The 22,862-nt window shown below is 35.3% G+C and overlaps 3 protein-coding genes, 1 long non-coding RNA gene and 1 other non-coding gene across 6 annotated transcripts in view; 2 read left to right on the top strand and 3 right to left on the bottom strand.

The window, feature by feature from the left end:
* On the top strand, positions 2 to 3,661 carry LOC110013077. Its single transcript, XR_002288241.1, has 2 exons — positions 2 to 453; positions 3,330 to 3,661. It is a non-coding gene; the product is annotated as an uncharacterized LOC110013077 (long non-coding RNA).
* LOC105176466 lies at positions 12,279 to 15,262 on the top strand. Its single transcript, XM_011099279.2, has 5 exons — positions 12,279 to 12,474; positions 12,563 to 12,636; positions 13,593 to 13,728; positions 13,839 to 14,153; positions 14,743 to 15,262. The coding sequence occupies exons 1-5, from the start codon at positions 12,346 to 12,348 to the stop codon at positions 15,013 to 15,015; spliced, it is 927 nt and encodes a 308-aa protein (XP_011097581.1). The 5' UTR covers positions 12,279 to 12,345; the 3' UTR covers positions 15,016 to 15,262.
* LOC105176464 (annexin D7) lies at positions 15,800 to 18,793 on the bottom strand. 2 transcript variants are annotated; one of them, XM_011099278.2, is made up of 6 exons: positions 18,666 to 18,793; positions 18,450 to 18,566; positions 17,648 to 17,793; positions 17,039 to 17,257; positions 16,593 to 16,805; positions 15,800 to 16,279 (listed from the first exon to the last, which is right to left on the bottom strand). In XM_011099278.2, exons 2-6 carry the CDS (start codon positions 18,523 to 18,525, stop codon positions 15,977 to 15,979), a joined length of 957 nt encoding a protein of 318 aa, XP_011097580.1. In that variant the 5' UTR covers positions 18,526 to 18,566; positions 18,666 to 18,793; the 3' UTR covers positions 15,800 to 15,976. The 2 variants fall into 2 exon arrangements, with proteins under 2 accessions (XP_011097580.1, XP_011097579.1); XM_011099277.2 differs by having other exon boundaries at positions 18,450 to 18,791.
* Positions 19,098 to 19,170, bottom strand: TRNAR-ACG. The gene has a single exon. It is a non-coding gene; the product is annotated as a tRNA-Arg (tRNA).
* LOC105176463 (asparagine synthetase [glutamine-hydrolyzing] 3) overlaps positions 19,575 to 22,862 on the bottom strand; it is a gene marked incomplete in the record, with an annotated part of 7,427 nt that continues 4,139 nt past the window's right edge. The window contains 8 exon segments of the mRNA XM_011099276.2: positions 19,575 to 19,975; positions 20,289 to 20,396; positions 20,509 to 20,595; positions 20,733 to 20,813; positions 21,392 to 21,526; positions 21,646 to 21,867; positions 21,958 to 22,038; positions 22,361 to 22,519. Coding sequence (XP_011097578.1) covers positions 19,790 to 19,975; positions 20,289 to 20,396; positions 20,509 to 20,595; positions 20,733 to 20,813; positions 21,392 to 21,526; positions 21,646 to 21,867; positions 21,958 to 22,038; positions 22,361 to 22,519 — 1,059 coding nt within the window.

Genomic DNA, 22,862 nt, shown 5'->3' with positions numbered 1-22,862 from the left:
TTTGGTTTCTATATTTTAAGTTCTGTCATTTTTTAACAAAGTAAAATTACAGTGTGAAAATGCTATATCTTATGTTAACCCTTCATAAATGGAGGAGTGTGTTCTCACATACTCTTTGTTTGTCTTTTTCGACTTTCTGACACCAACCTGCTTTCACGTAGTTGTCTTTCTAATTGAATTGGATAGTTCACATTGAGAAACCTTTAACTCACTTTTTTGGCTTGCTTTTGCTTTGTCTCGACAACTTTAGAGTTTTTAAAATCTCTATTTTCTATCTGTTTTGTGGATGTGACCTCCTTTTCTTTTGAATTTATTATATTTATAGTTATGAAATGATTTTGTGGTCGGAAAATGTCGGTTATTTCACCTATAGGTGATCATGGTTAATGCAGCTCCCTTTCTATGGGTTTCATTGTCATGCCACTCTTGGTCCTTATTGAAATCTTTGGAAAGGTCTGTAGGTAACGAAATCAGCGATCTATTTTAGGAGCAGTAAGTAATGTATATGCTATTCCTAGTATTATCTTTGATACCAATCAATTTCACCTATGTGGGTCTTGATGCATAAATGTGATTCTCTGAAATCTAAGTGCCATCCCTCCACTCTCAATCAGCGATCTATTTTAGGAGCAGTAAGTAATGTATATGCTATTCCTAGTATTATCTTTGATACCAATCAATTTCACCTATGTGGGTCTTGATGCATAAATGTGATTCTCTGAAATCTAAGTGCCATCCCTCCACTCTCTGTTTCTTCTATTTGAGCTATACTTTAAGAGATCTAGTCCCCTAGTTGATGAACCCACAGAATTTATCGATGTTCTCTTCTTCTGTCTGTTGGTTTTTTCATAATTCTGTTGCTTATGCCTTTTAAAGAATGCCAGAACTGTACTATGTAAGCTATTTCTTTGCGCCCAACGCATGTAGCATACAATTATAAAAGGGTTTCACCTTACTTGGTATATCATTTTCTAGTAATACATGTGACATGCATTTATTTTGTTCTTCACGTGAAGCATTAATTAGTATATAAACATCCAATGTATTTGATTATGCAAGTCAAGCATATAAGTAAGTATAGGTGATATATAATCGTTTTATTGAAACACAAAGGGCCTAGAATATATTGGTTGGCAAGTTATGTGCGAACTAAATGGCTTCGTTTCATTAAGCATAGTGCTGGAAACAAAAGGCTTAATTCGAATTTAAACGCTCAACTGAAACACACGTTGGTTGCTAAAAGTATGCATTTTGACGACATTCTAGAACCTAATGGTAGTTGTATCTTCATCTTCCTCTCTTCATGTTTCTAACGAAAGGTAACCAGTGCCCAATTAATTCTTCTCTCCTAATTTTTTCCCCATATTTTTAAATCGAGAAAGGTTGAAACTATTGATTTTACACTTTGTAAACTACAAAACTCGAATTTAGTGCACTAATTTCTGTGGAAATCCCTCACTGTCACCATTTTGATTTGGAAATAATGGGATTATTGAATTTTGAGGTTGCGCAAAATGTGGAGGATGCAAGCATTGGGTTGAGACTTAAATTGGAGAACAAACCTCCTCTCTCTTTGTGGACTTATTCCTAATTCATTTATTGAGTTGGATTTTCTTCATGTGGTGGTTTCGAAATTTTTTGTTGTTATACATTTATTATCCTTGTGTGATTTTACAGAAACCACATTCATTTATGTTATTAACATCATCATCTTTGCAGGTGTATCATAGAAAAATATGTTGGAAAATTTATGTTATACAATAACGAATTATTTGATTTGTGAACCTTGAAAATAAAATGCTATATGCTAAAATGTTGAATGGTTGTCTAGATGCCAAATTTAAATTTCTCTACCAAGATGAGTAATTTTTTGTGAATATTTGTAATTTCAAATTTTGTTAAATGATTTTTAAGGAACACAGACCTTTGGTAACTTAATAAATATTAAAATGGAGAACCCTTTTTCTTTTTATTATTAAAGTGAAGAACTTTTTTTCTTTTTATTTATATTACCCACAATTTAGTTTTTTTTTTTTACTCAAAGATTTGTTCTCTCATACCAAATGATTTTTTGTTAGCCAATGAAGTTTTCAAAATCGGTATGAAGTGTGTACTAATTTTTCTTCAAAGAAAACGAATTATAAATGGACAAAGTTTGGAATGTATTTAATCATTATTCATCTACTTGATTTTTGAAAATGAATGAAATGTCGTAATTTTTCACTTATTGATAAATGTGTTAAACTTTTTATTTTTGTAACTAATAACTGATTTGAAATATTCTTTTAGTTCTTTGAAAAACTTAAGATGCACGTCATTTCCTATTTTTGGAAATATGGATTGATGTAAAATATATTTTTTGATTTTCAAAGAAGTGCATAATTAATTTTTCTTGTGATAAATGATAACAAAAGACATGTATTATTAATGCTTGTACTTGTCAAGATGTTGAAAAAGCTTTTTAAGATACGTAGTCGTATTATGAAAATAATAAATATACTTGGCATCTAGACAAATATTCATCAATTTAGTATGTGTTATTTTATTTTCTAAGTTCACGAGTGAATTAATTTGTGATTGTATAATAACAATATTCCAATAAATTTTGCTGTGATGCACCTACAAAGTCCAGATGTCAATAATGTGAACAAATATGGTGGTTTTGTAAAATTTGTACAAGAATCATAAATGTTATGACAGACAAAAAGTTTTGAGACAGCAACATGGGAACCTAACACAATTTATGAATCAAGAATAAATCAACAAAAATAGTGGAGGATGATCTCCCGTGTAGGCCTCAACTCTAATGTCTCCCGCATCCAACACATTTAAAGTTGTCTCAAAATTCATAATCCTATATCTTCCAAATGAGAATGGTGAGAATGTGAAGGTTCTGTAGAAATTAGTCACACATCGAGTTCTTGTAGTGTACAAAGAAAAATTCAATGGTTTTATCATTTCTTGAATTTTAAATATGGGGAAAAAATTTATAAAGGGAATGAATAGGGACAACGGTTGCTTTGTTGTTAGAAAATGACAAGGGGGAAGAGAGAGATACAGTACTATGGTTCTAGATGATGTTAAAATGCATGTTTTTAAGCAATCAAAGTGAAGCAGTTTTAGTTGGGTGTTTAAATCGCTATTTCGACTTTTAGTTTCCCGTACTATTCTTAGTGAGATGATGTTATTTAGATAAGCATAGAACTAAAAAACCAAATATAGACTCTAGCGTCTTGAGGTTTAATAAACGAGTATGGATAGACCATAGATTTCATGTTACAATTGCGTTGTGTATTACTTATAAAGACTCATCCATTTATTTTCTTCAGGTTGACATTAGAGCAAAGGAAGCATGGTTTAAGCTAAGTGGTCATCGACTGATGTAGTCGAAGTGGGCGTATCATACGACACTATTGAAGTTGTTATCAACAAAAGAGTTCGCCCGACGAACTTATCTTGGACTTGTTTCATAGCGGCGAACATGTCTCAGATTGTCTTCCGAATATGCCTAATAGGTTTTAGGAGATTGTTTTTTAAAATGTAAATTAGCACTCGTTGTTTGTAGAATTTCAGCATTCTTTGTATGACATGAAAGATTGTACTTGTATTTTACCTAAAGCAGTAAAGATTGTTATTCGTTTTATGTCCAAAGAAGTAAAATTTCTAACTTTCGTACATTTTCTTATTTCTGTGAACTAGTAAAATGCAGGTGCATTGTTGTTAAGCATAAACTTTTTTAGAAATATTTAATTTATACTGAATGGAAATAACAGAAAATTCAATAAAATTGAGAAATATTTTAATTTTTTACAAGGTATGAATATAAAATAACATTATAGAAAATACATAAGTTTTAAATTGTACGATTTATATATGTTTCACAATATTGGATGATAAAAAAGCTTATTTAGTTTATTCGTTCGGAAGTACCATCAGCATGGGGGCCTAAACAAATCCGAGATTTGAAAAATACATGTTTAATACTTTCTTTGTTTTATATATCTTATTTAATATGAGTTAAAATTTATAGTAGAATAATACGAGTTCCTTTTTCATCTATATGTTTGTCAACTCTACCTAGCACGCATCTGTACTGGATGCATATTGATGTGTCAAGTTTGTAAAATACATTTTCAATACTCTAATTATTTTATTTATATATTTTGTTAATCTATTTTCACAACGAGTAAGAAACTAGAGAAAATTGTAGTAAAAAATATGAGCTTTTTAAATCTCTCTTTTCAACACCACTATCAGAACACCCTTTGTTTAGGATATGTTGATGTGTGAAGTTCGAAAAATACATATTTGACTCTCTAGTCTTTTGTATTGTTGAATTTATTTGATTTATTTTTTCTAAGCAAGATAAAAAAAATAAGTTTGTTTAATCTATTTGTTTAGCATTACTCTCGACATATCCCAAACTATGGGCACGTTGATGTGCGAAGTTTGAAAATACATCTTTAATGCTCTATATTTTACATTATACACTTCATTAATTTATGCTCACAAAGAAAAGTAAAAAATAGAGAAATTTATAATCAAAAGTACGAGTGTTTTAAGTTTATTTGTTGACCACAACATTCTGCACACCCTATGCTAGTGGTATGTTAATGTGTAGAATTTGAAAATTTGATTTTTAACACTTTAATAATTTGCATTATACACATTAATAATTTATTTTCTCTAAATAGGAGTAAAATATAGTGAAATTTGCAATACGTATTTTTTTAGTTTATTTGTTGAATACTATCCTGAGCCCATCCCATGCTGGGAGTATATTGATGTGCGAGGCTTTTAAATTACATATTTAACATTCTAATCATGCATTATATATTTTAATAATTTATTTTTTTAAGTGAATTAGAAACTAAATATATTTGTAGTTAGAAAATACGAATTTGTTCAACACGTCAGACGTCATACGTCATATCCCATTCATAGTGCGTGATGATGAACACTACTCGAAAATATATTTTTTATGTTCTATTTTTGTCCTATTATAAATGATGCCCCAAAAATTCGCACGGCCTAAGGGATAGGGCTATCATGGAGAAAGGGTAGTCAAAACCCAAGGATACACTCGGCTCGAGGAAAAAGAGCTTAAGTTAGGGTCTTGTAGGAAAGTCTGTTTAGCCAGGCCTGGAGAAGGAGTTGGGAGGCTTACCATAGGCCTAGAGAAAAGGCTAGCGTGGCCGCCATATCGACGCGAATACGTTGCCATATGTATGTGAAGAGAAGCTAAGCAACTAGCTCAGAGACACAAAAATAGGAGATTTGTTCGATTTGTTCAACACTATCCTTACCCTAGGTTGAGGGCATGTTGATGTATATAACTCTTGGGATTGAAATCATGCCACGAGGGTGCACCACCTCCCCCACGAAGACATACAAGGAGGTGTTCAGCTATATCAAGCGGATGTCCCACAACTGCATCTGGTCATAGGCTTCCCTAAATAATATGTCCGCCAATCTCCCTGAATCTATGAAAATTCACCGTACTTCATAGTTGGTTACTAATGCATTAATGATCAGAGAATTATAGCGGAATGCTTTTAGGTGCTGATCATTCAGTTTGTCCGAACTGGATGAGGGGGTGTCCTTTATCGCCTCCACATCCAATACCTCTTTCATGATTATGTCATGTGCCTCTCTCATCCGTGCGTTTTGGCATAGTGCGAATTGCCTCCATTGGGTCCTCCCCCTATCATCCGTATGACTCATTTATGTCTTCGGACATAGATCTGGACCCCTCCTATTTTTTTTTATGGAAAACTACCTCATTTACCCACATTTGCTTAACTTAGCATACAACTCTTTCGTAACCAACTCCAAAGTGTTCTCCTCGTTGCTGCATCCCTTCCATTTCACCAAGTACTATAATTGCGCTTTGTGGTCCTCGTAACCCGATGATTCAGATTCGCTTCGACCATCTTCTCCTTCATCTTAGTCAATTCAAGTGGCGGGAATATGGGTTGATTGCGGGCATCGACCTCCTTGTCTGTTGAATATTTATTTAACTAGCTCACATGAAAGACATTGTGGATTTTCCACCAAGGAGGCAACTCTACCTTGTAGGCCACCATTCCAATCCGCTTGATGATATGTAAAGGGTTTATATTTTTTTGCATCATCCAAGCATTTCTCCCCCTTGATGACTTCTATAATCTCCGGTCTGGGACCTTCACCATCACAAGGTTTCCTGCATTTAACTCGATGAAGCGGTGGTTTTTATTTGCATACTTCTTCATCTACTTCCGAGTTTTCTCCAGGTAACTTCTGGCGATGTCAACTATTCTGTTTACATTCCTGAGAGAAACTTTGAGCGAGAGAGGATCTCACACCTTATGCGAAGTCGAGGGTGTGAGGGAGGACCAGTTGTTTCTCAATCATAATTTTAAAAGCGCTCTTGTTGGTTGAAGAGTTCTTTTGGGCATTAAAACACAGCTGAACAATATCCAAGAGCTTCACCCAATCCTTTTGAGTATTGCGGACAAAGTGTCGGAGCTATTTCTCCAGCATAGAATTGAAGCATTCACTCTGGCCATCAGATTGCGAGTGATAGCCCGAGCTCATTGAAAGTTTGGATCCGAGGAGTTTGAACAACTCGATCCAGAAAATGCTAGTGTAACAGGACTCTCGATCACTAACGCTATCCTTCGGCAAGCCGTAATATTTAGCCATTTGCTTGAAGAAGAGATGAGTCATCCCTTTTGTCGTGACATGTTTTGTGGCTGCTAAGAAAATGGAACATTTGGATAACCGGACTACCACGACAATGATGGATCCTAAGTCTCCCACCTTAGGTAATCTAAAAACGTAATCCATAGAGACACTCTGCCAGAGTATCTTTAGGATGGGTAGTGATTGGGCAAACCAGCCTTCTTCTGATGGTCTGCCTTATCCTGCTGGCAAATCAAGCATGTGCGGACATATATCTCTACCAAATCAAACCTGTCTTCTTCTGATGCTCTGCTATCTCTAGGACCACTAGGTGGGACCGCAGATCTCGGGCTCTCAGCATCTTGGTCTGCCATTCTCACAGTAGAATTTGCTTGGGTCGCAGCAACTCGCTTCGATCACATGAAGGCGTCGAGGCTCTGATACCACTTCTCACGAGGTGCCTTCTGCAATACGGACGAAACGGCACCGTGTGGCTAGCAGTCCGTAGTAAATGACTACTTTTGCCTAATAGCAACACAATAACAAAACTCCTGCCGACACTAGGACCGCGTGCTGACAAGAATATCAACATAGAATGCGACATCAGCAACAACAATAAGCAGCAAATTGAACACATGTACCAGAATGTGGATTTATGAATAGCGGAATGCATATACATTGTACAAATGATGCTAGCGCAAGGGGATCGCCTTGAGAGGGACACTAGTATGTAGATTACACCAAGCTACAAGAATTTATTCCCCCTTATAATAGTTTTAAAAAGATTTTTTTTATTGACAATAATAGATACAAAAAATGTTGAACATCGCACCTCAAGAGGCATAACGTCCTCCTGAGTAAACAAAACTATTTACAAGCGTACAACATGTACAAGACAAAAGACCTACGCCTAAAACTCTAAGACTGCGGAAGTCCAGCGTCTGTCGACGAACGTTGTTGGTCGGTTGGGTTGAGTGGTTTGCATAGCCGAATCTGCCTACCCTTGACACCATGCCAGGGGCTTGTTAATGTATGGATTACGGAAATACATCTTTAATGATCTAATTTTTGGCATTATAGACGTTATATTATTTTTCAGAAAGAGTAAAAAATATAGTAAAAGATACGAGTTCTTTAAGTTAATTTATTCACCATTACCCTTACCGTACCCTATACTAGCATGTTGACATGTTAAACTCGAAAAATACATCTTTAGCACTGTACTTTTGTGAAAATACGAGTTTTTTATTCTTTGTTTAGCACTATCCTTAAAACACCCCGTATGTAACGCCCCAAAAATTATAATATATAATTGAGAGATTAATTGGTAAATTTTTATGAAACTTAGTTAATTAGTAAATAAAGTATGTTCCATAATTGGAATATAATAAAATTTGAACGGGTTAAATTGGAGCTCATTATAATATTTGAGAGCAAATTTTATTAACTAAGAAATTAGGAAGGAAGTAATGGGTATTTTGAGAAAAGTTTAAATTAAATTAAATATATATATATATATATGAAATTTACGATATTCTCGATATATTAATTGTATATGTTATAATTCATTATAGGATACGGGGGGTAAAGTGAAAAGACTGAACCACTACCTATTGAATAGATAAAGGTGTTGTAAGATCGAGGTAAGTAAATAATCAGTATTATCTATATATGTCCCCTTTTTTTGTGGCTTTACTGTTTTATAAATTTGTGGTTCGTGCTGACATTAATTTATCTGAAAGTATGTGAGTGATTGATGATTTGATTTGATTGATGGTATTGTGTACGTGGAATGAGGAAATGCGTTGAAATATTATGTTCGTTGTTTATTGCATTGTGGATGTCTGGAATGAGAATATGTTGATATATTTTTTTACGTTACTAGTTGCTTACAAGAATGGTGATATGAGGAAAGGAGAGAGTGGTGGAAATTGAATATAATTGTGGTGTGGATACCCCTTGATGTGTTGAAAAGCCTATAAGGCAAAAATATGATATGAAAAGAGCTACGTGTGTAATGAAAGAGCTATGTGCAAAATGAAACAGTTATGTGAGAAACGAGATTAATGAGCCGGCTGTCAAGGGAATTCACCTAAATTTATATGACAGTGAGATTGAGTTGACGGGAAAAACACGATATCACCTTCTGGTAAGCAAACTAGAAAAAAGGAAGTTTAATTGATTATCTTAGTATGATATAGCTATGTGGTGTACTATAGCTGATTTTATGTATTTCATGCATGTTACCTACTTATCTTGTTGGACTGTTTTTTATATACATATATAGATATGGCTGGTTATTTACTTACTGAATTAGGGGTTATAATTTTAAGCTCATCACTCATGGATAGCCAACAGTTTTGTGAAATATTTTCATTCAGATAATATTTTGATGAATCTAACCAATTATATGTATCTATCATATAATTTACCATTTTTTTAAACTATACCGTAATTATTCAAATAATGATTGGATTCAATTTGAAATTAAAAAAAAAAAGTAGATGATACGAGAATATCGAAATAAATGAGACTACGATATCCAAAAAAACAAAATAAAAAATAGTTGGAAAAGGAAATAAATAATGGTATTGAAATCCTGAAAAGAGGTTTAAGTAATGAGTATTCCCAAGACAAGTTGTGAATTTGACAATTGACATCAACTTCAACTCTCTCCTCCCTAACTTCAAACTTCACCAAACCATCCTCGGGAACTTAAAACCTCAACCAATATCCATCTTCACATTAATATCATTATTAATTTATCAAATTATCATCTCATCTAAAAATTTAATCTAAAATTTTTTAATTAAAATTAAGGATAATTACACTTTTCTCTTTTAAAATTTGATACAATTACAAATAGCTTTTTTATGATTTGAAAAAATACATCCAACATCTTTAAGATTTGTTTTCGTTTAACAAATAAGATCCCCGTTAATCAAAATTTACCGAATTTATTGATATTAACAAAAAATTTGAAAAAAAAAATCTATATCTATCTCCAAATGATTTATTACTGACTTATTGCAGGTCAATAATTTTTTTTATGACCAAATTAGCCCATTACGTTTTCAAGCATTAGTGCATGTAGAGGATGTATATCTTCATCATTATAAGGATAATTTAGTAAAAAAAAAATTGACTTGGAATAAGTCAATTAAGGATAAATATCAATTTTTATTCAGTTTTTATTGTTAATACTACTTCCTTCTGATTCTGATCCCGATTGCTTGAGGTCCTCTTTGTCTTCAGATTATTCTGAAATTTCTATTTTTTATTTTTCTTTTAATGTCTCCCTAATTCCTTCAAATAGATTATCCAGAAATTCTTCTTGAGAAAATTCCTCAAATTGATTCTGAGATTCCCCAGCGAGACAAAAAAATTTATTTTCTCCATTTTTGCTTGAGGTTTCCATGGGAAAAGCAATTCCCGAAAGATTCTTTTTCAAATCATTTTGCATTTGTTTGAGGTATTCCTCAATCATTTGGTCTTTCGTGATTACCCATTTCTTGTTCAGAATTCTTTGGGAGATATGTTCAAAAGGATTGGGTGCCTTTTCTTCTTTTTCTGCAAGAACTTATATTCTTGTAATTTTTTCTCTATCTCATTGATGATTTCTTGACCATAGTATTTCTTGGTGTCTGGATCAATTTGCATCAACTTGTTCCAAAATTTTGAACAAAACCTCCTTTTTATGCATGGAATTTTCTGTAGGGTAATTCCTACCTCTGGTAGCCATTTCCAGATCCATGAGATAGATAATTTCATAAAAAATAAAGTGAAGTCATTCCTTCAATCCATTTTCTTGATTTTTCTGCTTGTATTATTTTTGGCGAATAATTTAGCCATTCCGTATAATATTCCTAGAAGATTTCAGGAAGAATAGAAATTTATGGACCAAAACTTATCCACCATTGGAATATCCAATTTGGTACTTCTTGTTGAAAAATCAGTGGACAAATTTAAAAAAAAACCATGTATGTTTTGTTTTATAATTTTCATAAAGAAAGGCCTTATTAAATGCCTCAACATAGTCCCAGTAGTTAAACTTTATTGTATTTTTTTACTCTGGGTGAAAGTATTCTTTTTCCCCTAATGGGTTAATTTTCCATTCCACAGCAGTGATAAACTTTTTAATTACTGTTTTGGAATAATTAAATTTCTTTCCATTGCTAGAAAATGTGTTATTAATTTCAACACTCTGGGTTGCTTTAAGAATACATTGATAATGTGCCCTAGGTTTATATGACCCTGCTGGAAAGATGCAACATTAAGATACATTTTCATTAGATACCATGGGTCATTTTTCCACCTTAAATCATCATTCTCAAGAAGTATAATTACTTCGTGGTGTTCACTAAATTTGTAATTAATTAATTCATCTTCATCTTCTTGTACCATTTTTGCATAAGATGCTGATGATTCATCAATCGTTAATTTTTTATGTTCCTTTTTAAATTCAAGAAACTGTTTGAAGAGTTCATTCTCTTCTTCAGGAATGTTATTAAATTTTCCTATTCCTGAAATATCTTCTCTTACTAAGGCCCTATTCCTATGTCTGATAATATCACCAGCTCGAAACCTACCTCCTCCCTGATTAGAGGAGGAATTTCTTCCTTTTTCCCGTTGGGGGAGCATTCCTGAAAAATAAAGATGATTCATTAGCCAGCATAGAGACCAGCAATTTGCTGATGGTATAGCAAATTTGCTATCCAAAGTTATTTAATACAATTTTCTGCAGTGACATTTGCATCTGGAAATTGTATGAGAATGTCATAAATTAATTCCTTGACTTTATCAATTCGCTTTCTGATTATTTTTTGAATTCTTTTTAATCTTGTCTTATATTCAATTGCTTCATCCCACAATTTCTATTGGTAAATTGGCCAATGGACTCCATTCATAAAATATTTTTCTCCTATGACCATTTCTTCAATCCAACTATTTGGAATTGTCGAGGAAATATTCATTCCTCTAAACACTTCATTTTCAAATTCATTCAGATTCATTTCCATCAATATATTCTCTTGATAGGAAATCAGAGAGACTATTTGTCTCTCCTTTAATATATTCGATAGAGAAATTAAATAGGACAAGATGTGCTTGTCATCTAGCAAACATTTGCTTAGAAACATCATGTTTAATATCTTTATTAAATATAAATTTGGCAGCAGAACAATCTGTCCTAATGGTGAATTCTTGATTAAGTAAATCATTTTGAAATTTTAAAACACATTTAACAATAGCAAGAACTTTTTTAGCAACCTTAGCATAATTTCTTTGGGATGCTTTCCATTTTCCTGAATAGAATCTAACTAAGTATTCTTGCTTATTTTCATCAATTTGTTTTAGTATTCCTTCAAATCCAATATCAGAGGCATCTGTTTCAATAATTTTCTTCCAATTTGGGTTAGCAAGAGTTAGACATGGCAATGATTTAAGCATATCATACAATATTGTTGTATATTGGGCAATGTTCCTATAGTATGGGGCTATATAAATATATATATTGTACCCTTTTATTTATTTATTTTATATATATATAGATATATATATATATATAGAGAGAGAGAGAGAGAGAGGAGGGGAGGGGGGAGCTTTCCTTCTATTTAAGGGTGTCCATGATACTTTGAGTTTCAAAAAGAGAAGCTGCCAAGAGAGAGAGAAGGGGAGAGGAGAATGGAGAGAGCAACACCTGTGCGGAAGTCTCACACTTCGACCTCAGATCTCCTAACGTGGTCGGAGGCTCCGCCGACCGGCTCCTCCGCCTCCGCTAATGTCTCTCGCTCCGGCGCTCGTTCCAACCAGGTACCTCCATATTGCCCCCCTCATTTCACCCATCTTGCGCATTCTCTTTGCATTCTATTTTATTTTGTATTTTGTGTTTTTCGAGCAGCCATCGGGTGGAGTTGGTAAGGTGCTATTTGGAGGTCAGATCACTGATGAGGAAGCTGAGAGCCTTAATAGAAGGTATATAAGACAAGTTTTCATATTTCTTCTTTCTTTATTTCGTCATATCTCTTCGCATGTCGCTGTTCCTTTTCATTATTATTATTATTATTATTGAAGAAATCAGGGTTTCATTATGTGAAGCAATCAAAGGATTGTTTGTGTTGGCCAATCCTTTGATAAAATAACAAAGCATCCTTGGTTTTGTGCAATCCCAGAAAAAGCTTTTTTTTTTTTTTTCATTTTTTTTTTGTGTGGGGCAGTATTTGCTGGTTTTATGAATTCCGTTAAAGACCCTGAAAGGCTTCAAGGAAAACTGTTGCTAATGAAGCTATCCAAATTTGTGGACAAGATCCTGTAATATACTGTAACAGTGTTTAAGAGACTGCTGAAAAAGTGTTGTTCTTAGTGTCTGTTTGCAGATTGCTTTCATTTACTGTTATCGGTAAAATTTTAGATAAATGACATCTAGATAAGGATGTCAGATTCCTATCAACTAAGTAAATTTCTTATTTAGGGCCTTCATTATCTTTCGCGGAGCCCGTGGTATAAGTTGAATCTATTATTTTGAGATAATAAATAAAGGGTATTGCTTTCTCTTACCAACAAACTTAGTTAATTTTAATAATTCATTACAACAATACTTCAGTAAGATTCAACACAAGATAAAAAACAGAATGGGGACTCCAGAATGAAGTTCCAATTATTTCTGTGTATGTGTTACCTTCGCTTTCTTATTGTTGCTTATCCACATTTTCAGACCTTGAGCACCATATTCACTCTTCATTAAGGTTCTTGCTTGGTGTTAATTGGTTATATTTTTCCATTATTCCAATGGAATTGAAGGACCTGCAGTTGTTAATTGCACCATATAGCTTTGCTGAAAAGAAAATGAAATATAAGCAGACTTGGGCGTTTGGCTTATGATGCAATTCCCCTCCATTTAGAGGCACTAAGAAAATGTTGCATACTTTCAGGAAACCTTGTTCGGGCTATAAATTAAAGGAGATGACTGGCAGCAAAATATTTACTGACAGTGGTGAAGGTGATAAATCAGAATCTGGAATTTCTGATGGTAATGTTTATAACCGGACATCAGTTCGTATGGTGCAGGTATTTGTCTATTTGCTCTTACCCAAATGGGCGTGAGACCTAGGATATGTTGAAAATTGTTAGTCTGAATTCTTTGAATATTCTGATTTTTGCCCATTATTCCCTATCAGCAAGCTGCAAATGGGATAAGTCAGATTTCCTTTAGTACTGAAGATAAAGTATCTCCCAAGAAACCAACCACTCTCCCTGAGGTCGCAAAACAACGTGAACTGAGTGGAACATTAGAAAGTGACTCAGAGAGCAGAACTAAGAAGCAGCTTTCAGATGCTAAATCTAAGGAACTCAGTGGCAGTGACATCTTTGGTCCTCCACCTGAAATTCCTCGTCGATCATTGGCTGCTGCACGCACTCAGGAAATAAAAGAAAACAAAGATATGGGTGAACCTGCACCACGAACTGTACGCACTTCTGTCAAAGTATCTAATGTGAGTTGACTTCCTTTACGAGCCCTTCCCCCCTCTCCTCTCCCTAAGTTGTGTTTGTCTAAAGGAAGTTCTTTGGAGAATATTTATTGTTTGAGATTCCAATCTGCACATAAAATTTGTGATCTAGCAAATAGCGGATCAATAAGTGTACATTGGGTGAGCCAGCTTCAGATTTCTTTTGCAAGCTTTAAAAGTCAATTTTAAGCTTCACATAGTGCACAATGAGAGATTAGAAGTGTTAATAATACATTTTCTGAAACACCCATAAGCTTAATTTTTTAGGTATACTGAAGTTTTTTCTTATTGGTATTGCTTTCAGAACTAACTGTGTTGGTTCCTACCTAGTCCTGAGTCAGTTTCTTGCATGTTTTGTCCACCTCTTGGTTGATTTTTTTATATTCAATTAATTGGTTACGTATAGATAGAAAGATCCCTTTAATGTCTCCTTTTCCTGTATGGACTATCCTTTAGGTAGTAAAGGGAACATGTAACTCCAGTACCCCAAATGATTTTTATTTTTCAACATGAATCATTCTTGCATGGGATTATACTAGTTTCAGCACTGTCTAAACGTGGTTTTTATTTTCAGCCTGCTGGAGGTCAAAGTAATATATTTTTTGGTGACGAACCTGAAGTCAAGACAACCAAAAAAATTCACAACCAGAAGGTTGCGGAGCTGACAGGGAACAACATATTCAAGGGAGATGCTCCTCCTGGGTCTGCTGAGAAGCCATTGAGTGTGGCCAAGTTGAGAGAAATGAGTGGCAATGATATATTTGCAGATGGCAAGGTCAAATCCAGAGATTACTTTGGTGGTGTCCGAAAACCACCTGGTGGTGAGAGCAGCATTGCCTTGGTTTAGCCTCCTGCATGTAACTGCTGAACACGGTTGATCCTGCTAACATTGACCCCATATTAATGTTCCTTGAGGATCAGGTAAGAGGATGGAAACCTAGGAAGGCTCAAATTAGGATTATGGATTTTATGTTTTTCTAGTTTCGCACACAATGTTGTACCGACACTTAAACCAGTTTAACTGTTTATTTTCTTCTAGCGTCCATGTTCTGGATTCTAATACAAATCCAAACCATCTGTGTTTTTTCCCTACTTGCATTTCAGGGTCAGATCTTCCAATTCAGCCAGAAATTTGCTGGCACGGGATCCAAATTATTCTTGTTATCTGAAAATTGACATCTTTCCTAGAATCCCAACCAATTTAACTTCACTGTTTTCTTTGGGCCACAAATCTGCTCAATCTTAGCATCTCAATTGAAAATTTAACCATCAAATTACCTAAGTTGGCTAGCAACAAAATTGCCTCAGTGGCATTTCTCCTGAGGTATGTCTATTTCAATCCTATTCATGGATGCCTGGATTTGAAAAGCAGGTCCTAATTAGATTTGATAGAAAAATTGCCATTACTAAGTCCTACATCGGAGTCTGTCTACTGCAGTAGTGTTTCCGGATGGGACTCTCTCATTCATCTTTGTCTGAAATAAACCTGCCATTGTCTCAATCTTATTGGCCCTATACAGACTCCCTCCATATTAACTGAAAGTAACTTATCCAGATCAATACCCATACCCATGATTAGCAACTCTTCAATCTTCTAAACAGGTATTCATAGCATAGATCAGATAAGCACCTAAAAGGATAAATCAATAGAAGTACCATTATATCATCAAACACACCATTGTCAAGTATCTTGAACCATTATTTACAGCCAGAACATAGACAGTCTATAACAGAAGGCCACACAACACACAAGCTCGCCGCTTATATTTATTTAGAGAACACAGTTATGGAACAAGAACTCGCAACACTCAGGCATGCTCATTTTCTTTTCCAACCAATGCAAGGAGGAACTTCTCGTAGTCTCCAGAAGTGTCCCCGGCAACCGCATGCACCAGAGTCATACTGTTTCGCTTATGGTATTCTTCTTTGATCCTCTGCAAGTTGACCTCAGCTTGGGTGACAACGACTCGAGTGAGAGCCCATTCGTCTGTGCCAAGCCCGGTTATAGCCAAACGGAGAGTTTTCTCATAATATTTCTCCGGAGAGGTCAAGCACTTTATCGTTGCTCTCAGGAACCTGAGGTACTCATCCTTGGGGTCAGCTTTCAAATCCTACAAAAAACATCATAAAAATACCAAGATTTAAAACTTACCTTCAAGAAAGAAGATAGGTCATAAAACTACCAAGGTAACAAGTTTCATATATAACTTGGGGTATAACATGTGATTTCCAGATAGATAGATAGAGAGAGAGAGAGAGAGAGAGAGAGAGAGACATAAAGTGAATTTTGTTTCTCAGACATTGTTACTTTGTTCTGTAAGAGCTCAAGCACAAGATACCTAGGATAAGTTCCTATATCATGACTGGAAAAAAAGGTAGCATTTCTGTCCGAGTATAACTTTGCATGTCATAAGAATGAATTACCTTAGAAATAGCATTTCCAAAGTGATCGTTATACTGGTTAAAAGTTGCATTCAGCTGTGCTTTGCTTCTGGTGGTTAAAATTCTGATAAGCTCTTCATCAGCACAAGCTTTGCCGGATATCTTTTCATGAAGTATCTTAGCCTCGGATTTCGCCAATATCATGTCTACCTCATCGCCTTCATAACGGAAGGCACTCACAAGAGGAACCAACAGCTGTTTGAAAATACAGAGAATACAAAATCATGTCTGAAAATAAAAGGTATAAATCAGACTTGCTTTTTTACCTTGTCTCAGTTCATTTTGTTTGATTGATAAACATGGGATAAATCCCACATGACTGTTTCATTCACTATCATCTCCATCTTATCAGAACAAACACAACTTAAGCCCCGAGTACACTAACATTAGGGAACTCACTTATTACAGCCTGGGAATATGTAACTTACCTTTCGGAAGTCACCAGTTGTGTAATATGCAACATCTTCTTCAAGTGATTTCTTGTAACAAGCATGGTATGCCTGTCTGATTTTGAACAGATCGTACGATGACCTGGTGCAAGCAATCTCCATGATGACCAAATTGCTAGCAGTCAACTTCTTTATAGCCTCATTAGCCAAATAAGCATCTCGCTCTGCTGGATCCAGCGTCCAAAGAAGTATGGCACGCTAATACAACCACAAACATATGCAAACATTTATTGGAGAACATAAGTGACGAACTCCGATCATATGTAAATGATAAAGCAGACCAATCAAGAGAGAAATCAACCGAAACAATCATTACTAGTTCCACATAACTATCATTGCAACGAAAGATAATTGCAAGTCAGTTCATCAAAGAACAAGGATTCTTTCACTTGGTAAATTCGCTCTTCTGAAACCATGTACAATGTCCACTATCCTCTCCATTTCAGGCCTTGAAAGCAGAGTACAAAACAGAGGATCAAGAGGGTTGCCAATCAACAAGATAGAATAGACTCGTACAGATTGCATTTCATACACAGCCCACGATTAGTCTACAGAGATTAAATGAACAAAACTTATCAGCAGACTAACCAGAAAATCACCAGAAAGTTCTTTCTCCAACTCCTTCAGAAGATCCTCACCATAAGCTGCAGCATATGCTTCGCGAATTAACTTTCGCTGTGCTCCATTCCTGTGGGCAAAGATACCGACAATTCCTTCCTCGTCTGTGCCCCATCCTGCAAAAATGAATTCTGCACAGCTTCAATGTACCAGATAGAAAAACATTACTTCATTTTCCCTGATATCTTTTTTGTTTTCAAGATTGCAGGCTATCTACCTAAATGACCTTTTTGGTAGTAAATGATAATGTGCATAGAATGAAAATGGCCAAATCTGTAGTCCATTGAACTGAATCATCAAATGTAGTTCAGAAAGTATGAGCATTCATTTTTTCAGGCTATTAGCCTCCTCTGAGTTCCAAGTTAACAAAAATTGCAACTTTGCCAGTTATTACCTGCAATTTGGCAGCAAACCAAATTTGATTCGCATAAATTTGTAAGAAACATAGCACATTCACCAAACTTCTAAAGCCCATCAGATACCACAATATCAAAATAATTCCAAAAAAAAAAAACGAAAACCCTCTATCCAACACCAGAATCCAAAAAGGCCCCACCCCATGATCAAGAACTGATACAGTCTTGACCATTTCAAGATTAATGTAATTACCACACATCACCAGTCAAAACCCACGAATAATTCTTACATTTCAGTCACTTACGCTCATGATCTTAGTCTCTTCTATGTACAGATAAATTGCATTGAAAGAAAAGAAAGGTTTCCATAGAGATCTGTTGAAGAAAGCAGAGAAAAAAAAGACAATTATAACAACCCGCAAAAGCTTTGTGGAGCTTCTCAGCATCCTCTTCCGAAGGGGGAACATTTGCAGGGACTTTCAGAGTTGCCATTGTTACCTCCAAAAACACCCTCTCTCTCTCTCTCTAAAACACTGTAATGAGGGAGGATTTATGAATGTGATGAGGACGAAGTGGGAGTCATGAATAGTAATGAAATATATAAGCTGGGATTGAGGTGTTAAAGAACTGACGTTATTGTTGTATGAAAAGGAAGCAAAAAGTCATCGAAATCCTCGTTTCCTTTCCGATTCTTGTCAGAGATGCATGAAAGAATATTACAGCTGATGAAAACGTGATTTTCATTTCATATAAAGAAAGGACAATGGAGTTGAAAGATGATCTGATTTCTATGGGACGTGTCTCATGTCGTGTCATTTGGGGTACGATGGGAAATTGACCAAACTATGTATACGAAACGGATAGAAACCCAAATTAATTGATGCCAATTAATGAGAGGTTTTAAATAAAGATTTTAATAATAATATAAGAGAGTCAATGGAATTTATTGTAAAACTCTAAAGAGGACGTTTTCTTCAGCAATAATAAACAAAACTTACAATTAATTTAATTTATTAGAGAAGTAAATAATAAATATAAAAGAAAAAAGAGATGACAAACGACAACGACTCCGCTGGGGATCGAACCCAGAATCTCTGGTTCCGTAGACCAGCGCCTTATCCATTGGGCCACGGAGTCCAATTGATGCTACTTAACTCCATATAATTTACTAGTACTAAAATATATCTTGATTATTCAATGTTTATACATTAGTTCGGAGCATGAAATATATAAAATACAAATCCTACAGTTCAGTTAAATGAAACTTCAAACATTTAAAGACACAAAAAAAAAAAAAAAAAATACAGTAACATGGACTTATACTCAATGATTCTATCATCACTGACACATAGGAAGAATTCTATAAATCCACAATCCATATATATAGCTACCAAATTTTTCATATGGAAAACTGAAGCAGAACTATTTCATTTTGCTCTCTCTTTACACTTTACTACCCTTTAATAGACTTTACTAGTTGTTCCATGGCAAAATGGAAAAACACTTTTAAGTCGCCTTTTCGTATATGCACTCTGGACATATTCTCCAAACACGATTTCCGATTCGTTATCAAATGTAAAAATCATTTGCAATGAAACAACCGTAGTCTAATGATTTGCAAAATGTCCACTTAATATGTTCATAGTAAAGCAGTACCCTTCCACTCATAAAACACGCTTCCTGATATTTGCAAGTTACATCAGAAACGGATTTGACTCCAAAACAAACATACAAATCAAACAGCTACTGTACTATTTTACTCCTTTTTGGAAGGACCATTGATGGCAGGTGTCTTGGCCTCGTCGTATGCCGCAACATGGACACCGAGGGCAGCTCGACCAGACGGGTCAAGATTCTTGGACCACGCTGCATCCCACTCGACAGCCTTTGCTGTGCTGCAAGCCACACTTGGACCACCTGGAACAGTTGATCTTGCAGCATTCTGTGTTCAAAATGACAAGTAAAAAGAACTTAAGCATGGAGTAAACTAACTAATGATGCCGCTTTGGTGGATAAGCAAAGATCTGATCAAGCTTCGAGAAAACGAGCAGGTACGCTTGTGGGTGGGAGACAAGTTATATTGATGATCCAGAAGATAGGAAAATGAATTATAACTGAAGAAACTTCAAGGTAATCCATAATCCAAAACGCTACAACTCTTCCCACTAGTACAGCCACAAGATTAGGAAAAGGAAAGAACAAATGGGAAAGCATATAAAATAAGTCGATAAGCTAACTAGGCATGCAAACCTCACCTTAGGGAAGAATCGCTCAAAGATGGTCCTATAGTAGTACCCCTCTTTTGTTGTTGGAGTATTCTCAGGGTAAACAAAACTTGCATTGGCTAACATTGCATCTGTAACCTGTTGATTAAGTAGAGATGAATATCAACAAATATGCATCAACATAAGGGAAAAATCCATACAAAGTCATAGATTAATTAATAATTTTAGGAACTGGAGAGACAGGCCATACCTGTTTATTAGCGTGATCTTTCAAGCCATCAATCCAACTGTATCCAACTCCATCACTGAACTGCTCCTTCTGTCTGTACAAAATGTGCTGAACCCCACAAAATAAATGGCTTAATAACTCCTACAACTATATGAACCAAAATGTCTTTTTCTTTTAGGGTAATTGTAAGAAACAGGGAGCTGAATGCTAACAATAAACCACGTTATCAAAGCAGGGCAGCAAACCTTGGGCAAATATGGATTCTGCTCGTCATCAAATGCATTGCGTAGAATCCACTTCTCAATTCTTCCAAGATCAGGTCTTATCTGTCATCGCAAGTCAAACAAAATTCTTCAGGAAACTGAACAGTTCTGAGCATTAAACACAGGAAGTGTTCGGTACATATAATTGGAAAGCTTCATTTGATTGACACTAACATTTTTACCCCAGTAACTGTAAATATCTTCCTATTGTTTTCACCCTTTTTTTCTATACCAGTTATCAACACATTGGAAAATATTTACAAGTTGACGTAAGGAAGGAAATTAGAGTTGGTGATTCCAACCATGCGGTGCTTTTCAAGTTCTCATTTCATGAGGGATGGGTTTCATGAATTCGTTACTGGCAGAAGCTTTATTCCTTGAAAATAGTATAGCGGTTAGTCAATCTGTCACATCAGAACACTGCATAATCAACATGCTACCTGAAGTCAATGCCTTGACAAATATTTCAGCATTTGTGGGTAGGGTTTCCCCCACGGACTTTTCTGAGTTACCCACTATAGAACATACGACCCTATACAGTAAGTGCACACATAGATAAGTCCTTAAAGTTCCATCCAATGTTTATTTGGACCAATGTTTACAAATCAAATTGCATATCAACATACTCAATCCCTTCTTACCATTTTCCACTCTGGATCAATATCCATTGCAACATTGATAAATTCCTTGTCTAAGAAGGGCACACGAGCTTCAACGCCCCAAGCAGAAGTTGATTTATTAGCCCTCAAACAGTCATACAGATGAAGAGCTTTGATCTGGATCCAAAGTAAAGCGGACATCATAGAGGAAAACCATTTGTTAAGAAAAAGTAATTAGAAGAGAATACGATACCCTTTAGGTACACATAAACACATAATAACCAACTGCTGAATACCTTTCTACATGTTTCCTGGTGAAACTCCTCTTTGTTGGGTGCCTTGTGAAAATACAAATAACCACCAAAAATTTCGTCGGAGCCTTCACCAGAAAGAACCACTTTAACCCCCAGAGCTCTGATTTTTCTAGACATAAGAAACATAGGCGTACTGGCCCTGATAGTAGTCACATCATATGTCTCAATATGATAGATGACCTCTGCTAAGGCATCTATTCCTTCCTGATTTGGCAATCAAAAAGATAAAATAAGGTCAATCGGATGCGAGAGAGGCGTGTAATAAATTACTTCGTACTTGTGTGGAAATAGTACCTGCACTGTAAAATGGAACTCATGGTGACGAGTACCAAGGTAGTCTGCCACTTCTTTGGCAGCTTTTAGATCAGGAGAACCCTGATAGGAGAAAAATTGAGCGGGCAGACAATTATATACCATTGGAAGTTGAGCATTATTGAAGGGGTATAAAGGTTTACAACAAGATTGACAGACTAGTTTATGCTGAATAATGTGACCTAGTTGCTTCCCTACATTATGTTTCATGAAACAAAATAAATTGCTACAAGGAAAGCCATTCTTTTTTGGAAAGGTCAAAAATGAAAATTTTTGTGTCAAGAGAGTTAAAATAGAAACATAACACCACTTCACGCATTAGCACATGATTATAGAAACAGTCAAGCAACTACAGGTGGAAATGAGAATTGTGGCCTTTTATCACCTTTAAGCCAATACAAAAGGTGTGTAATTGTGACCCCCACTGGGCAGCTTCTGAATAAACCAAATAACGGGAAGCCACCGAGGCAACAAGGGAGGAGTCAAGTCCACCAGATAGAAGTACACCAAAGGGTACATCTGTCATAAGTCTCTTCACAACAGCCTGCAACATAGCAAGAGCATATGGAAAAGCCATTCAAGATATTAAGCATCGATAACATGCAATGACTAAAAAAGCATGAGTTTTGTGCAAAAATTATCTCACAGGTTTCGTTACAAGGAGGGACCACTATGAGTGGTGTGAAGCTTTCTTACAGTGAGTTGTATGCTTGACTAAAAAACATGTTAGGAAGGATGCGACTATCACATATATTGACCAAAGATCAAAGCCAACACATCCACTCAGGTAATCCTTGAGTAGCAAGAAACAGAACTATAATACAGAAGACATACATGAAGGATGGAGAAAGATTAGGAGTATAAAGCAGAGAAAAGATGTAGTAGTA

The sequence above is a fragment of the Sesamum indicum genome, linkage group LG13, assembly GCF_000512975.1.
Source record: "Sesamum indicum cultivar Zhongzhi No. 13 linkage group LG13, S_indicum_v1.0, whole genome shotgun sequence".
Classification (NCBI taxonomy): Eukaryota; Viridiplantae; Streptophyta; class Magnoliopsida; order Lamiales; family Pedaliaceae; genus Sesamum; species Sesamum indicum.
Note: the sequence above shows the minus strand (reverse complement) of the source record. Positions and strands in the feature narration are given on the sequence as shown.

Coding starts and splice junctions, on each gene's coding strand:
- LOC105176466 (XM_011099279.2), top strand. CDS start 12,346: ATGGAGAGAGCAACACCTGTGCGGAAGTCTCACACTTCGACCTCAGAT. Junction 12,475..12,562: donor CCGGCGCTCGTTCCAACCAG/GTACCTCCATAT, acceptor TTTTTCGAGCAG/CCATCGGGTGGAGTTGGTAA. Junction 13,729..13,838: donor CATCAGTTCGTATGGTGCAG/GTATTTGTCTAT, acceptor ATTCCCTATCAG/CAAGCTGCAAATGGGATAAG.
- LOC105176464 (XM_011099278.2), bottom strand. CDS start 18,525: ATGGCAACTCTGAAAGTCCCTGCAAATGTTCCCCCTTCGGAAGAGGAT. Junction 17,258..17,647: donor AACTTTCTGGTGATTTTCTG/GTTAGTCTGCTG, acceptor TGGTTGTATTAG/CGTGCCATACTTCTTTGGAC. Junction 16,806..17,038: donor CAACTGGTGACTTCCGAAAG/GTAAGTTACATA, acceptor ATTTTCAAACAG/CTGTTGGTTCCTCTTGTGAG.